General features: G+C 33.0%; 1 protein-coding gene across 5 annotated transcripts in view; it reads right to left on the bottom strand.

The window, feature by feature from the left end:
- Positions 1-13,756, bottom strand: part of FASTKD2 (FAST kinase domains 2) — a 39,056-nt gene that overhangs the window by 24,302 nt on the left and 998 nt on the right. For all 5 annotated transcript variants that reach the window (XM_012546411.2, XM_012546412.2, XM_003765991.3 and 2 more), the window contains exons 2-6: positions 7,034-7,874; positions 4,540-4,643; positions 3,767-3,875; positions 3,021-3,144; positions 2,658-2,797 (exon numbers count right to left, since the gene is read on the bottom strand). In XM_012546411.2, coding sequence (XP_012401865.1) covers positions 2,658-2,797; positions 3,021-3,144; positions 3,767-3,875; positions 4,540-4,643; positions 7,034-7,789 — 1,233 coding nt within the window. In that variant the 5' untranslated portion in view covers positions 7,790-7,874. The remainder of the gene's footprint in view (positions 1-2,657; positions 2,798-3,020; positions 3,145-3,766; positions 3,876-4,539; positions 4,644-7,033; positions 7,875-13,756) is intronic.

The following is a 13,756-nucleotide window of genomic DNA, read 5'->3' on the forward strand; positions in this document are numbered from 1 at the left end:
TGTTGACACTTTCTCTGTAGTGGTTCTCTTGTAAATCCTCTTTTCTTTATTTAAACTGTCACTGCCTTAGTAAAATGCCCTATTTCCATTAGATTACTACAAATCAGCCTCAAAATCAATCTCCCAAATTTCTGGTTCACTCTTTTCTTATGCTTTCTCCATAAAGCTGCAAACTCAGCTTAAATTCAGATTTGCTCAAGTCACTACTCTGCTGAAAAATCTTCGATATTTCCTATTGCCTCTAGGATAAAAATAGACTCTTCTACAATTTCTATTATTTTTTAAAACAAATTTTGTTGGGTATTGAGCATCTTTCCCAATATAACATATCATGTAATTGGGAAATGTTGAACAAAGTAAGTAAATATATAATACAATACCAATGATGCTAACTTGAGATTTCCTAAGTCAATAGTTACCCACAGGCTCCAGTTTCGACACAAGTGACCTACATTTCTGAATGCCCTACTTTCCTAGAAACATCTTTATAATAATAATAATAAAAAGGAAGGTGGGTGAACAGTTCTATAAAATAATTACACAGGGAAAAAGTCTGACATAGTATTCTGCACCAGTAGACTGGTCCCCTATCACTTCAAAGAACAAGAAGGTATCTTCTCATATTTCTTCTTTGGGGTTAAGTCTAATTTCATGACATTCACTTTTATTTTTTTTTAATTGTTTTTCTATCCATTTACTTTATTCACTGTGTGCTTTATTTTCTTGGCTCTACTTTACTTTGAATCTTTTCTTCCCATGTTTCCCTGCATTTATCATATTTATTTCTTATAACATGGTATAATTTTATTACATGTATATACCACAACTTCTTTAGTAATTCTCTTAAGTTATGGATATGTACTTTGTTTCATCATTTTGCAACTATTAAGAAGTATTACTATAGATATTTTGGTGTATCCAGTTTTAGACATTTATTAGCAATATGAACCTAGGTCAGTCATTTAACCTCTATATACCTCAGTTTTGTTAATAGTGACATGGAGATACTACTAGCACCTATTTCCCATGAAGTCTCAAATAAGATAATATTAGAGTATATGGCACATAACAAGCACTTAATAAATTCTTATTTTCTCCTTCCTTATTTTTTGGATTAAATAATAATATTATTTTAATAAGTTTTTTGTATTCAAAATGATTTTTAAAGCGACCCATGATAACATTTTTGTTTCCAAAATTATTGGTGTGTGTGTGTGTGTGTGTGTGTGTGTGTGTGTGTGTGTTTCTCTTTAGTGTGTTGTTGTTGCTATTTTTGTGGGATGTATAAGTATCCTGGTTCACTGGTTTGAATCTTCTCAACTCAAACATCTTAGGTTCATTCATTCTTGAAACATAATAGCCTCACAGATGTAAGAGTAGTAGACATCTTTTTTACTAATGGAAAATAAAGGCAAAGACTAGTTACAATTGTCAGTGAAAATAAAAATCATCTTAGAATACAGGTGTCTCTCCTCTCTCTCTTTTCAGAAAATAACAAAATATATGTAAAAAATAGTTTTGGAAAATGTTTCAACAATAAACAAATCAGGTCTGAATTGTGTCTAAATTCTTGCACAAGAAGCAACATCTCACCTACTTTCCTTTTCTGACAGTCCTTTTCTCTAAGAATTTAAGGGATATATGATCTAGGATTAGCATAAATTTCTTAACCTAAAAGGGTTACATTCCTATGATGAAAATACATTGCCCAGTGTAATTCACATTTCTTTCTTTGTCCTACGTCCCTATATTATTTAAAGATTCAATTTCAATGTAGAATATAATATTTCATCACTTCCTTTCTTCCCACATAGGCCACTTAAAAAAAAAAAAAAAAGAAAGAAAGGTTTTAAATAGCTGTAACATTTACCTACTGATGTATTTCAGATGGAAGTTCTTACTCCATTAATTAATCTTCACAAAATGAGACTTTAATAAAATCAGAATTTTGGAGATTAAATCAAGTTCTCAACACAGAAACTGTATTTCTCCTATAGTTAGTTGATCATAAAGTAATTAAATTACATTTTGCAAAATGAATTTATTGCAAAGCCATCTCGATTAGGCTAATTTTGATAACAGTTATAACTGAATATCTGTGCAAGCTAGAAAGACCATTTAAAAAATAAACAGAATCATAAACATCTAAGTATGATGTTATTTTGAATTCTTTTTGTAATGTCCAGGCTAACTTTCTGGAGGTCCTCCAGAATGGTTTTGCTCTCAGTGGAAGAATGCAGAAGGCAGGAGAGCCACCAGGATGGTGGGAGCTGGAATGTCTCTCTTCCAGTCCTTCTTAACTCTTATATATTCTATTACAATTACATCATTGCAGCATACTATGTATGTGTAAACTAGAGAATCATTACATCATCATACTAAGTACTAAGTATATATGTGAACTAGAAAACCATCATCTCATCAATTCCACTGAGTTAATACCTTGTTTCAAGTATACTTCTCCAGAGTTCTGGCCCTCTACATCTTTCGATTCATACATGTCAAAGACAGATAGTGCATCAAGAATCAATTGAAGTCATTCTCTCTGGCATTCCAAGATTTGTGGTACCATAACTTTAAAAATTCAAAAACACAGTACAGAGAATGAATGCATTACTGTTACCATGTTATGTAAAGTCAGGTATGAACAGACTTACTTGTTTCATTTTCCACATGTCAAATGTTGTAGTGATATAGTCAGCAATTGCTGTAAAGAAATCTAAGTTTTGGTAATGGAGATCCTTGCAGGATTGCAGCATGTTCATTAACATCCAAAAAGGACATCCAGGGATATTAGCTGTCCAAGGTAAAGAAAGATTTGATTACCAAATTCAAGTGAAGTGAAATATATGTACTAGAAATAAAAAGCTCTCCAAACCAGTGAAATATGCCCTCAAAACTACAACTATAAGAAAGAGCACCAACATTCCTCAGTTAGAAGTTCAAACAAAACCTGAACTTATAAAAGAGGCCTCATTTAAGAGATACGGACACAGTGAATAGAAAAAGTGTCCACTTACCAGCAACCATTTTACTACATTCATTCAGGAGTGTGACAGAACGGTGGTTCATGGCAGCCAGAGCACCAAACATGCGCTGGCTATTTATGTAAGAAAACTTATCTAATTCTTTCAAGGCTTTTATCTGAAAGAAAGTAAAGTTGGATTTCTATATTTACATTGAGTAAAAGTAATAACAAAAACTTCAATTCTCTTACCCTAAGAAACAGAGTGGAAAAAAAAGGAGTTTGAGAAAAATTACTACCTATATTCAATACAAATTGGCTGTTGCGTCAATGATAATTACATAAGGCAATTACATAAGGGCTAATCTCCACAAGACCTCATTATTCTAAAGAAATATTTTCTACTCAAGTTGATTTTAACTTGATATAAAAGGAATACCATTATCCTTTGAAGGACCAACAAGAAGAAAGAGCCTCCACTTCATCTATACATTCTCCTATGTTTGGAGTCCTTAGGTAACTAGCTACACAGAGCTCTAGCAAACTTTGATCTTAGTAGTTGGACAGGAAGCAGAACAAGCATCATAGAAACTCCATTTATTTAGAAGAGCACAGAAAGGGTCTTATTAGTCCTTGCTCAGTTTATCAACATTTCTTGTGGGAAATAATGTCTGATTTAATCATTTACTAAGTGAGTTAGTTACTGCTCAGAAAGGAATTGAGTCAAGTTAATCATAAGCACCTTACTTTCCAAACACCCAATAGAAACAAGTCAAATTTAGCTTCATTTTCTTCCTTTACCTCTATTTTCTTTTTAAGAGAATATGGGGCATTTTTCCCAATACATCTCATCATGGTTTGTAGAGTTAAGATGTGTTCTAGTGTCCAAATTTGCTTGTCAACTAATAGCCTATTATGAAAGAAAATAAATCTTAGAATTGCAGAATTTAAGATCTGGTAATCATCCTTAGAAATCTTTATGTCTTCTTTCATCACTCATTTTACAGATAAGAAAAATGAGATAAGTATAATCTGCTTGGTACCATAGTTAGAGACAGACATGGAACAAGAACCAATGTCTCCTGATTCATATGCTGGCCACATTCTACTCTACAACCATCACTAGACCCCACCTAGATAAAGACTTAAGAAGAGTAAAGAAATGAAGCCTTACTGTGATTGGCCTGACATGGCTCATTAAAAGAATATCATACATATCATTTTCATATGTGTATAAATATGTAGATTTTAGTAAAATATTTAGAATTTGACTCTCAACATTATCAGCCTCTTTTAACAGTGATTCTAATTTAAATAATAATTACATAATTTTTTTTTTTTTATGATCCAGGGACAAGATGTTAAACTGGATTGAAAAATTGTACATATGAATAAATGCACTACAAATGCTATATACAGCTTTTCTGATGGCACAATGAGTAGTAGAATATCTACTTATTAAGTATTATTAAATATTATTATATTACTATAAATACCTGTTAAACTAAATTAACTTGATTTGACAGAAATAAAGAAAATTCCTTGAAGAGAAAACTCCAGAGATATCTCCTTACCGCAATCCTGCACGAAGGGCATCTACATTTTTGTTTTCCTCCATGATTTCTAACGTACGTGATAAAACTGAAAGACACGTCTCATCGCATTCATTGATACGCTCCTATTGAAATATATTGAAATAAAAAGATTATGGCAAGTAAAATACTATGATTAGTATAAGATTATGGTTAAAGATTCTATTTTAGTTCATCTTGCCCCAACTCATGCACTGAATCAATACTTTCATGTAAAAAGTTAACTATGAAACATGCCACCATCTTCAGGAAATGATATTTCTCATAAAGGAATTTTCTAAGTAAGTGAAGCTTAAAACTTAACTGACAATTTTTTTTTAATTTTTATGAATTTATTTCATACTTTTGTTCCTTAAACAGATTAGAATTAACATTTTTAAAGATGAAAAACTGAAACAGACCAGAACATAGTCACACAGAAACACATAATGCATATATATATATATATATATATATATATACACAGACACATTCATACACAACACACAAATTTTTACTGCTATAACAGCAGACTTTCATCAATTCCAGCTTTCCAAAAATATATTTAAGCTGGAGTTGATGGAAGGATGCTTATCTAATACTAAGTATTAGAGCTATGAATATATTTCTAAATTCATACGTACTCCTTAAACTTTCATTTTTGGTAATAATAGTGCACCTTTGCAAAATATACCTAACAACTCATATTCAACTTTTCATCAAAATAATTAGTTCAATTAGATGGCTACTTGACATAAGTAATTTAATAACTTCTAATCATAAATTTCTTCTCTCTTTCCCTCTCCTCTCTTCCCCCCCTCCCTATTTTCTCCCTCCCTCCCTTTCTCCCTCCTCCCCTCTCCCTCCCTCTCTCTCTCTCTCTCTCTCTCTCTCTCTCTCTCTCTCTCTCTCTCTCTCTCTCTCACACACACACACACACACACACACACACACTCAGACACACACACTCAGACACACACATCAGGCAAAAAGAGATATATATGCGGAAGGAAGATGAAAAAGGCTAAGGCTCAATACGCAATTAACAGACTATTGTGGAGAAAGTGGAAATTGCATATTGCACTACATCTAAATAAGACAAACAATAAAGATACTTTTCCAAGAAGCCTAATAGACACACCTTATTATATTATGTTTGAAAGTCCTGGCAAAGTATAAGATGAAAAAGAGGTTTTTGTGCTTTTTTTCTTTTCTTTGCAATTTAACTCTTCAAGAAGAGATAAAAACAAAAGAACCAAAGAGATATAAGGGGGGGGAACTGGTTGGAAAGGGGGAATCTGCCAAGATAAGAAGGAAGTACCTTAGCAGATCCTCCCCATTCCACAAAAGAAAACAGCCCCCCCCCAAAAAAAGCAGCAGCAGAAACATAAAAAACAAAATAAAACAAAACATAAAAACCTAACGAAAATTTTTAATTCACTGGAGTATGTGTGTGTATGTGTGTACAAGAATTTCACTGGCACTCCCTTCTTTCCCACAGAGAAGGCAAAATCTCAAAGTTTAATGGGACCCTAGTGGCCAAAGTATACAATAGCTTTAAAACCAGTCAGAATTTATTATTTGTAGCTCGAAAGCACAATCTTAAAAGATTAAAAGAGGAAACTTTTTTGGTTTTAAAATGTTCATTATGCTTACATGAATAAAAAGCCTAACTGAAAGAAGTCTAAATGTAACTGTAGAGCCATCAAGAGGCAGAATTAAATGTGCTGTTCAGGTAATTTACCTATAGTTTTAAATTTATAATGTGCATATTATCACAACTCCATCCTGATGCTCCCTCGAGAACCTAGGGTACCATTTTAATATGAAAAGAGTTTTAAGGAAGGATCAAACAACCACCACCTATTCAAAAGAATTTCATTAAAGTTTTCATAGTTTCAATAATTATAGATTTTATTATCTGCATCTTTATCTTCAAAGAAAGTCTTCTGTTAAACTAAAACTTATGTGTTCAAATTCTGGGCACCATCATTTCCACCAAATAAGATTTTAAGTAACTTTCCCCAAACTATCATTTGAATTTTTGAATAATGGAGTATTCTCTCATCATAGGGATTGTTTCAGTCATTATATTTGTATAGTAAGCATTCAACATTGTGCCTGACACATATTAGGAACTTAATAATTGTTGATTCATCCTTTCCACATATTCCTCCTACCTTGTAATACCCCTAACCTGTTTTGGCTTTCTTCCCTTGCTTTCTGTACTGCTGCATAAAACTGGGTAAGAAAAATCGATCTGTTATGGGGTTTTAGCAGTAGAGATAAGGTAAGTTTAATATTAATAGTAAAAATAGAATTTCATTTTGTACCACAGGATTAGAGATCATCATTGCAGTACACATTACCTTAGTAAGTGTAAAAAATAGAAACATTACATAGTCCAGAGAGCTTTTCCCAAAAATACTGAGGGGGAACAAGATGTTCTTTTACATAACTATACATATAAAGGTTGCCCTTCTTCGGTTTGTCTTACCTGCACCACCCTCAGCAAGACATGAATCAGATAAGTGTTCTGAGGGATTCCAATCCTGATCAAAGCATACAGAGTGAACATCAACTGTTGAAGCCTTACAATCTTGGCATCTTTCATTACTTGGTAACAGAGCTGATTAAAAGCAGGATGTTCATAAAGCAGCTGTCTTTCAAAGCGTCTCTGATCTTCGGACATATTTTTAGCAATTTTCCACATACTTATGAAGTAGTTACAGCTGGAAAGTTTAGGAAACTTTGAAAACAGGTCCAAAACATCACTCATGGAATTACACTGCTGAATGAGGTCCCTTTGTCTGACAAAGTCTAACTGTTTTTCTTTCTGGGAGAGATCATGTTCAGCAGAGACCTCTATTTTCTTCAGACCATCAACATCAATTTGAGGTGTTGTATGCATCATGAGAAAGCATTGTGAGTCAAAAGACTGTCGTCTACAGTGTGAGAGTTTGCCAACTGAAGTTGAAGTTAATGTGTTCAGGCTTCTTTTTTGGATTTCATTGCCTTTTAACTGAAAAACTAACGCACCTTGACAAAAAAATCTAACAGATGATTGAGGTTTTTGAAGAGAGTCATGAAAAAGAAAAATTTTTAATGTCTTATTTTGGTAGATAAGTTTTGGTTTATGAAGCTCCAAAGGGTCTACTTTCATTGTTCTTCGAAAGCTTGTAGAACCAAATGAACAAATGTTTAGATTCAAGTGTCTGAGGTTCCATAAAAAAGAACTTGTTTTGTTATTCATTTTGCTATTGCTTTAAGACTCCTGAAAAATTATCAACAGCCCTAACTTCTACCAGGCAAACCAGAAGAGGTCCATTATTTTCTCTCTGAAAATAAAACAGGATAGATCAGCAAAATTTTCAAAGAAATACAGAAACACAAAATACACTACTAAATCAGGCTGAGATAAACCTAGAATATTTTTTTCAGTCATTCAGTCAGACTTCCATTAAAAAAAAATTCAGTCATTTCAATACTTTTAACTAGGTACCTATACATTTCTTGAATATAAATATTATTATCTGAATATTTTAGCAGTATTTTAAAAAATCTTACTAGTCCATCAGTTCAGGTACTTTACCTATATGGACAGAAACTTCTTCTCTCATGGTAAATGATCTGGGGTTGCAAAGTATTCACTAGTGGCCAGCTTTCTGATAATAAGCCTTTCTCAACATTATCCATCCCTAGGTTTGTATTTGATAAATTTCTAGCATGGTAATATAGGCTACAGTTTTGCTACCAACATAGACTTCATGAAGATAAGTTCATTTCCATGCGAACATAAGGCATGTAAACAAGACGTCATCACACTTCTATTTTTAACCTACAATGTTTGCTAAAAAGTATTAAAAAATACTATGATAGTAATCTTTGCATAACTACAAAATAGCAAAATCAATCTTTCATTTGAATATAAAAATGCTCAAAACCAATTCAGGAAAGGTTGAACTTTAAAGCAGAAATCTGTGTTCAGTGAAAATTCCTATGAGAAATAAACATTTTAACAGTATATTAAAAGTAAGTTTCACTAAATTTATTATATATTTATATAAAGACAACTAGCTAGTTCAAGCATAGCAGGATGTACATGGTAACTATTAAAAGAAATCCATCACAGACTAGGATTCAATAGAACTTAGAATCATATTGTCCAACTCCTTCAGAAATTGCCATTCAAAAGGTTAAATAATTTGCTCAAGCAAAAAGTAGTATTTGAACCTCGATCTTCTGATTCTAAATCCACTTCATTGAGAAAACAATGAGCATCTAAAACATTTAATGCATTTGCAGATATATAGAGAAATTAAACGATAAAGATAAAATCCCTGTCCACAAGAGAAGACGACCACTCAAAAAAAAAAAAAAAAAAAGAATATGGCTCAAACTTTTGAAGAGCAAGTCTAGGAGAGGTAGCATAATTCTGTAAATTAACAAATACTAAACATGACAATACATTTGAGCCTGTGGGCTTACTGGTGTGTTAATGTGGTTAATTATTAAATATTACAGTAGCAACAACCAACAGACACATTGCCTTCATTGCCAGGCTGATCTACTCCAACTAGATTATAAGGTCCTTGAAGGCAATGTTCGCAGACCAAACTTTTCTGAATTCTTCACAAATCTAGTACAGCACATAGTTTTACTCAAGTACAACCAAAAAAAAAAAAAAAAAAAAAAAAAAGACTTCTAATTCTGGTTTATTTATTTATAATGCTGTTCATATGAGCTTTGATAGAATTTCAACATTTTTTAAATACATGGATTTCTTTTTCAAATCTTTTTTTTTTTTTTTTTGGATGATCTTTGGATCTCCTTCAAGTAGGAAACATAAAATACTTTCAAATGAACCAAACACATAACCAACAAATGAACCACAGAATATTACACCTTAATGAGATTTTAGAGATCATGCCCCATCATTTTATAGATGAGAACAATAAAACATAAAAGAGTTAAGTAAGAGGATTCTGGGAAGATAGTGGAGTAGATCAGAAAATTCTAAGCTTTCCAGGTCTCCCACACACAGAGCAATATTTAGAATGGTTAAAAACAAATAAGAATTGGGGCAGAACCTAGTGATTCTCCAGGGACAATCAGAGAAGATTCAAAGAAAAATACCAGGACAGAGGTTTGGCCCTCCAGATTAATTCCGCTTAAAGAGCAAGGGGTAAGCCCTGGGACTAGCTGAGCTGGGAAATAGCTTCTGTCTTAGCCACTGAAAGAACATACTCAGATAAGAAACACCAAGCTCAGCTGGGCAGCACTGGGCAAGAAGGAACCAACACACACACATTGAGTGCAAAAGCACTGAGGCAAGGATGCTGCTAACTGTGGGCATTTACAGAAGAGTGGAGTTCTTGGTTATAGGTTCCAGGCCACAGAGGAGAATTGAAAGAGAACTTCAGACGAAAGGCACCACTAATACCATTCCGCTACTCTCACAGTCCAGGACAATCTGGGAGGGAGGGAGGAAGGAAGGGAGGGAGAAAGGGAGGGAGGAAGGGAGGGAGGAAGGGAGGGAGGAAGGAACTGAACCACAGAAAGCTATTATGTGAATAGGGAATATCAGGGTTCAGAGGAGGATACTTTAAAAAAAAAAAAAAAAAACCTTTTCTATCCCAATAAGTAATACTAAATAATAACCTGTCCAAAATAATTCAGATAACACTCATAATAGACTTTTAAAATCAAATGGAAGAAATTACGGAAAGACTAAAAACAAACAAAACCTTAACAAAAGAACAATCCAAGAAAAACAAGATTATGAAGTCAATCAACTAGAAAAAAATATATAGAATCTTAAGAAAATAAATGGGCAAAGAGAAGCCAGAGAAGTTATAAGAGAGCAAGAAATAACAAAATATAAAAGATGAAAAATTAGACAAGAATATGATGTATAAGAAAAACAACAGATCTGAAGAACAAAGAAAACACAGGAGTAACTAACTGTACTACCTGAAAGCTAAGACCAAAAGAAAAAGGATTTTGATGCAATAATTAAAAGAAAATTCAGAACAAGCAGGGAAAGTAGAAATAGGGGGGAAAAAAATCCACTGAAAGAGAACTTAAGAGGAATGTTATAGCCAAATTTCAAAATCAACAGATAAAGGAGAATATTACCAGCAACAAGAAAAAAACAATTCAATTATGGCAAAGCTACAGTTAGAATCATACAAGACCTAGCAGTGCTTAAGAGACCATAGGTCTTAGGCTACTATATATTCAAGAACAAAAAAACTAGGGTTCCTGCTACAAATATAACAACCCACAAAGTTATGCATAATTCTGAATGAAAAAAAGTGGACATTCAATGAATAGCCAGACTTTCAGGATTTTGTTTCAAGATGATGCTATCTATCTTCAGAAAAACAGTGGACAAAAAAGCATAGTATGGCCTCACATAGATGTATATGACTGTATGGGTATATAATACATGTGATTGTATGTTGTGATATGGGAACCATCTGCCAGTGGCTGCTGGAGGCCTAACTCAGACCTGTAGAATGGATCTCTTCATGTGAGAGGATGATGATACAAGGAGACTGAAAGGCCGCTACTGTTCTCTGACCTTTCCACTGAGAGGCTGTTGCATTATCTGACCTCTCTCCTCTTCCCTCTGCCTCCGAATTTATTTCATTCCCAGTCCACAAGCAACATCTGTGTCAGTAAAGCCTGCTTTGCAACTCCTTCAGATGTTATGATTCACAGCTGTGGAGGCTCTCAGAGAATTGACCTGTCCCTTCACCTAGACATGGTCCTTAACAATTGTAGAGATCTATGTATCAATATGTATGTATGTGTATATATTTATGTTTATGTGTGTATGTATGTATATACATTTTTTTTAAAAAGCTGTGCTTAATTGTAGCCTTCTTGGAGGAAGAAAGGAAGGAGGAAAAAAATAAAATAAAAAGTAACATCAGAGAACAAAAGAAAACCTACAACAAAGCAAGGATGGACAGTCTGAACAAAATTTGTAGAGTTTATTACACAGACTTTCTTGAAGTGGAAATGTAGTGTCTTATATTTTGAATCCTTTCATAGTCTGCATTAGCACCAGTAGCAACACTAGTAGTAATAGTAGTAGTAGCAGCTAAGTATTGAGATCAAATGAATAAAACTGAGAAATGCATGTTTACCAAAAATTTTAAGTAATATCATGAAAGATGCCATGTTTAAGATCTACAGATAATTTAAAGTGCATTTATTAAGTGTTTACTATGTACTATGTTCTTGACCTTTTTTGTGTTATAAGCTTCATTGACAATTTGATGAAGTTTATGGACCCTTTCTCAGAATAATGTATACAATTGCATTAAAAAAATTATATTGAAATGTAGTTATCAAAATATTTTTCCTAAAATAAATTCACAAACTCTCAATTAAGAAAAATTAGTTGCAACATAACACACATACAAAAAAAGGACAAAGCCTTTTCACTACATTTCTTAGCAACTCAAAAAAGATTGGCTTAATTATTTGCACTGGAGAAAAAAATGTGTACTAAAAATGCTTATTTCCTAGATTATGACAAGCAAGTTGGTTGATCAGCACATCCTGGACATAAAACAATTAAATCTAAACCACCCAAAAAAGCAAGAGAAAGTGGATAACAAGAATGTGTAAACTCTAAAAATCATTACTGATGTCTTGTAATAAGAAATGATATAAAAATAAGTCATCTAAGATATTGGTATGACCAAAATGGAAAGAAAGCTGGTATTTTGGAATAAACAAGTATTGAGTACCTACTGTGCCAGACAAAGTGCTAAGTACATGAAATAGCCCCTGCCCTCAAGGAACTTATGTTCTCTAAATACACAAATGTATGCATGTAAATATACATGCAAATAAAATACGTACATATATAAACATATAACTACATTCAAAATATATACAAGGTCATTTGAGGAGGACCATCAGCTTGGGCAATCACAAAGGATTTTAGGACGAAAGTGACCCTTGAACTTGGAGAATATAAAGAAATTTAAGAGTCAGAAATGATGGGATAAAAATATGAAGGCATACCTGTCAAAGGCATGGAGATGAGAAATAGAAGGTCATGTGTGTTATGACTATAAGCAGGCTAGTTTGATTTAGACCACGAAATAGATAAAAGTGAAGTAATATGTAAAAAGACAAAGGCATGGAGATGAGAAATAGAAGGTCATGTGTGTTATGACTATAAGCAGGCTAGTTTGATTTAGACCACTAAATAGATAAAAGTGAAGTAATATGTAAAAAGACTAGAAGGTGAGTTGTAACCAAGGACATTAAAAGATAAACAGGCTTTTTTTTTTTGCACTTTGTACATGATCAGACAACTTTAGAAATATCACTTTGGCAAATGTATAAAGTATGGATTAGAGAGGGAGAGGGGCATAAAACAAGTCAATTAGATGGGAGGAAACCACAGGGAAGAGACAGAAATTGTGGACACAGAATTTACAATTGATTGTAAAAGTGGGGATGACAAAGAGGGTGTGAATTAGTTGGCTGGATAGATCCTGAAGACAGAAACAGGGAAATTACCAAAAAAAGGGTAGAGTTTGGCCTGGGTTCTGTTGTGAGTATTTTAAGTTTAAGATACCTAAGACTTGAATACGATGTCTTCTATTATTAGATAAGCTTTCTTGAAATGGAAATTGATTTTTCCTGTTTTAAATGCTCTCCCATGCAGTAGTGCTGGGCACAGGACAATGTTTGTGTTTGTTTTTTTCTTTTTCTGTCTCATTTTGTTTTTTCTTATTTTGCATTTGTTTTAAATAAATACATTCATTTAAAAATAAATAAATTTCTCACGTAAAAAAAAAAAATGCCCATGGGACATTCAGAATATCCAATTAAGAAACTGGTGACACCAGATTGGAGCCTATGAAAGACTAGGACATTTAAAAATAAATAAATTTCTCACGTAAAAAAAAAAATGCCCATGGGACATTCAGAATATCCAATTAAGAAATTGGTGACACCAGATTGGAGCTTATGAAAGACTTGGACATTTAAAACTAAATAAATTTCTCACATAAAAAAAAAAAAAAAAGATGCCCATGGGACATTCAGAATATCCAATTAAGAAAATGATGGCACCAGATTGGAGCTTATGAAAAACTTGAACATTTAAAAATAAATAAATTTCTCACGTAAAAAAAAAAAAAATGCCCATGGGACATTCAGAATATTCAATTAAGAAATTGGTGAC

Source organism: Sarcophilus harrisii, chromosome 3 (assembly GCF_902635505.1).
Source record: "Sarcophilus harrisii chromosome 3, mSarHar1.11, whole genome shotgun sequence".
Lineage (NCBI taxonomy): Eukaryota > Metazoa > Chordata > Mammalia > Dasyuromorphia > Dasyuridae > Sarcophilus > Sarcophilus harrisii.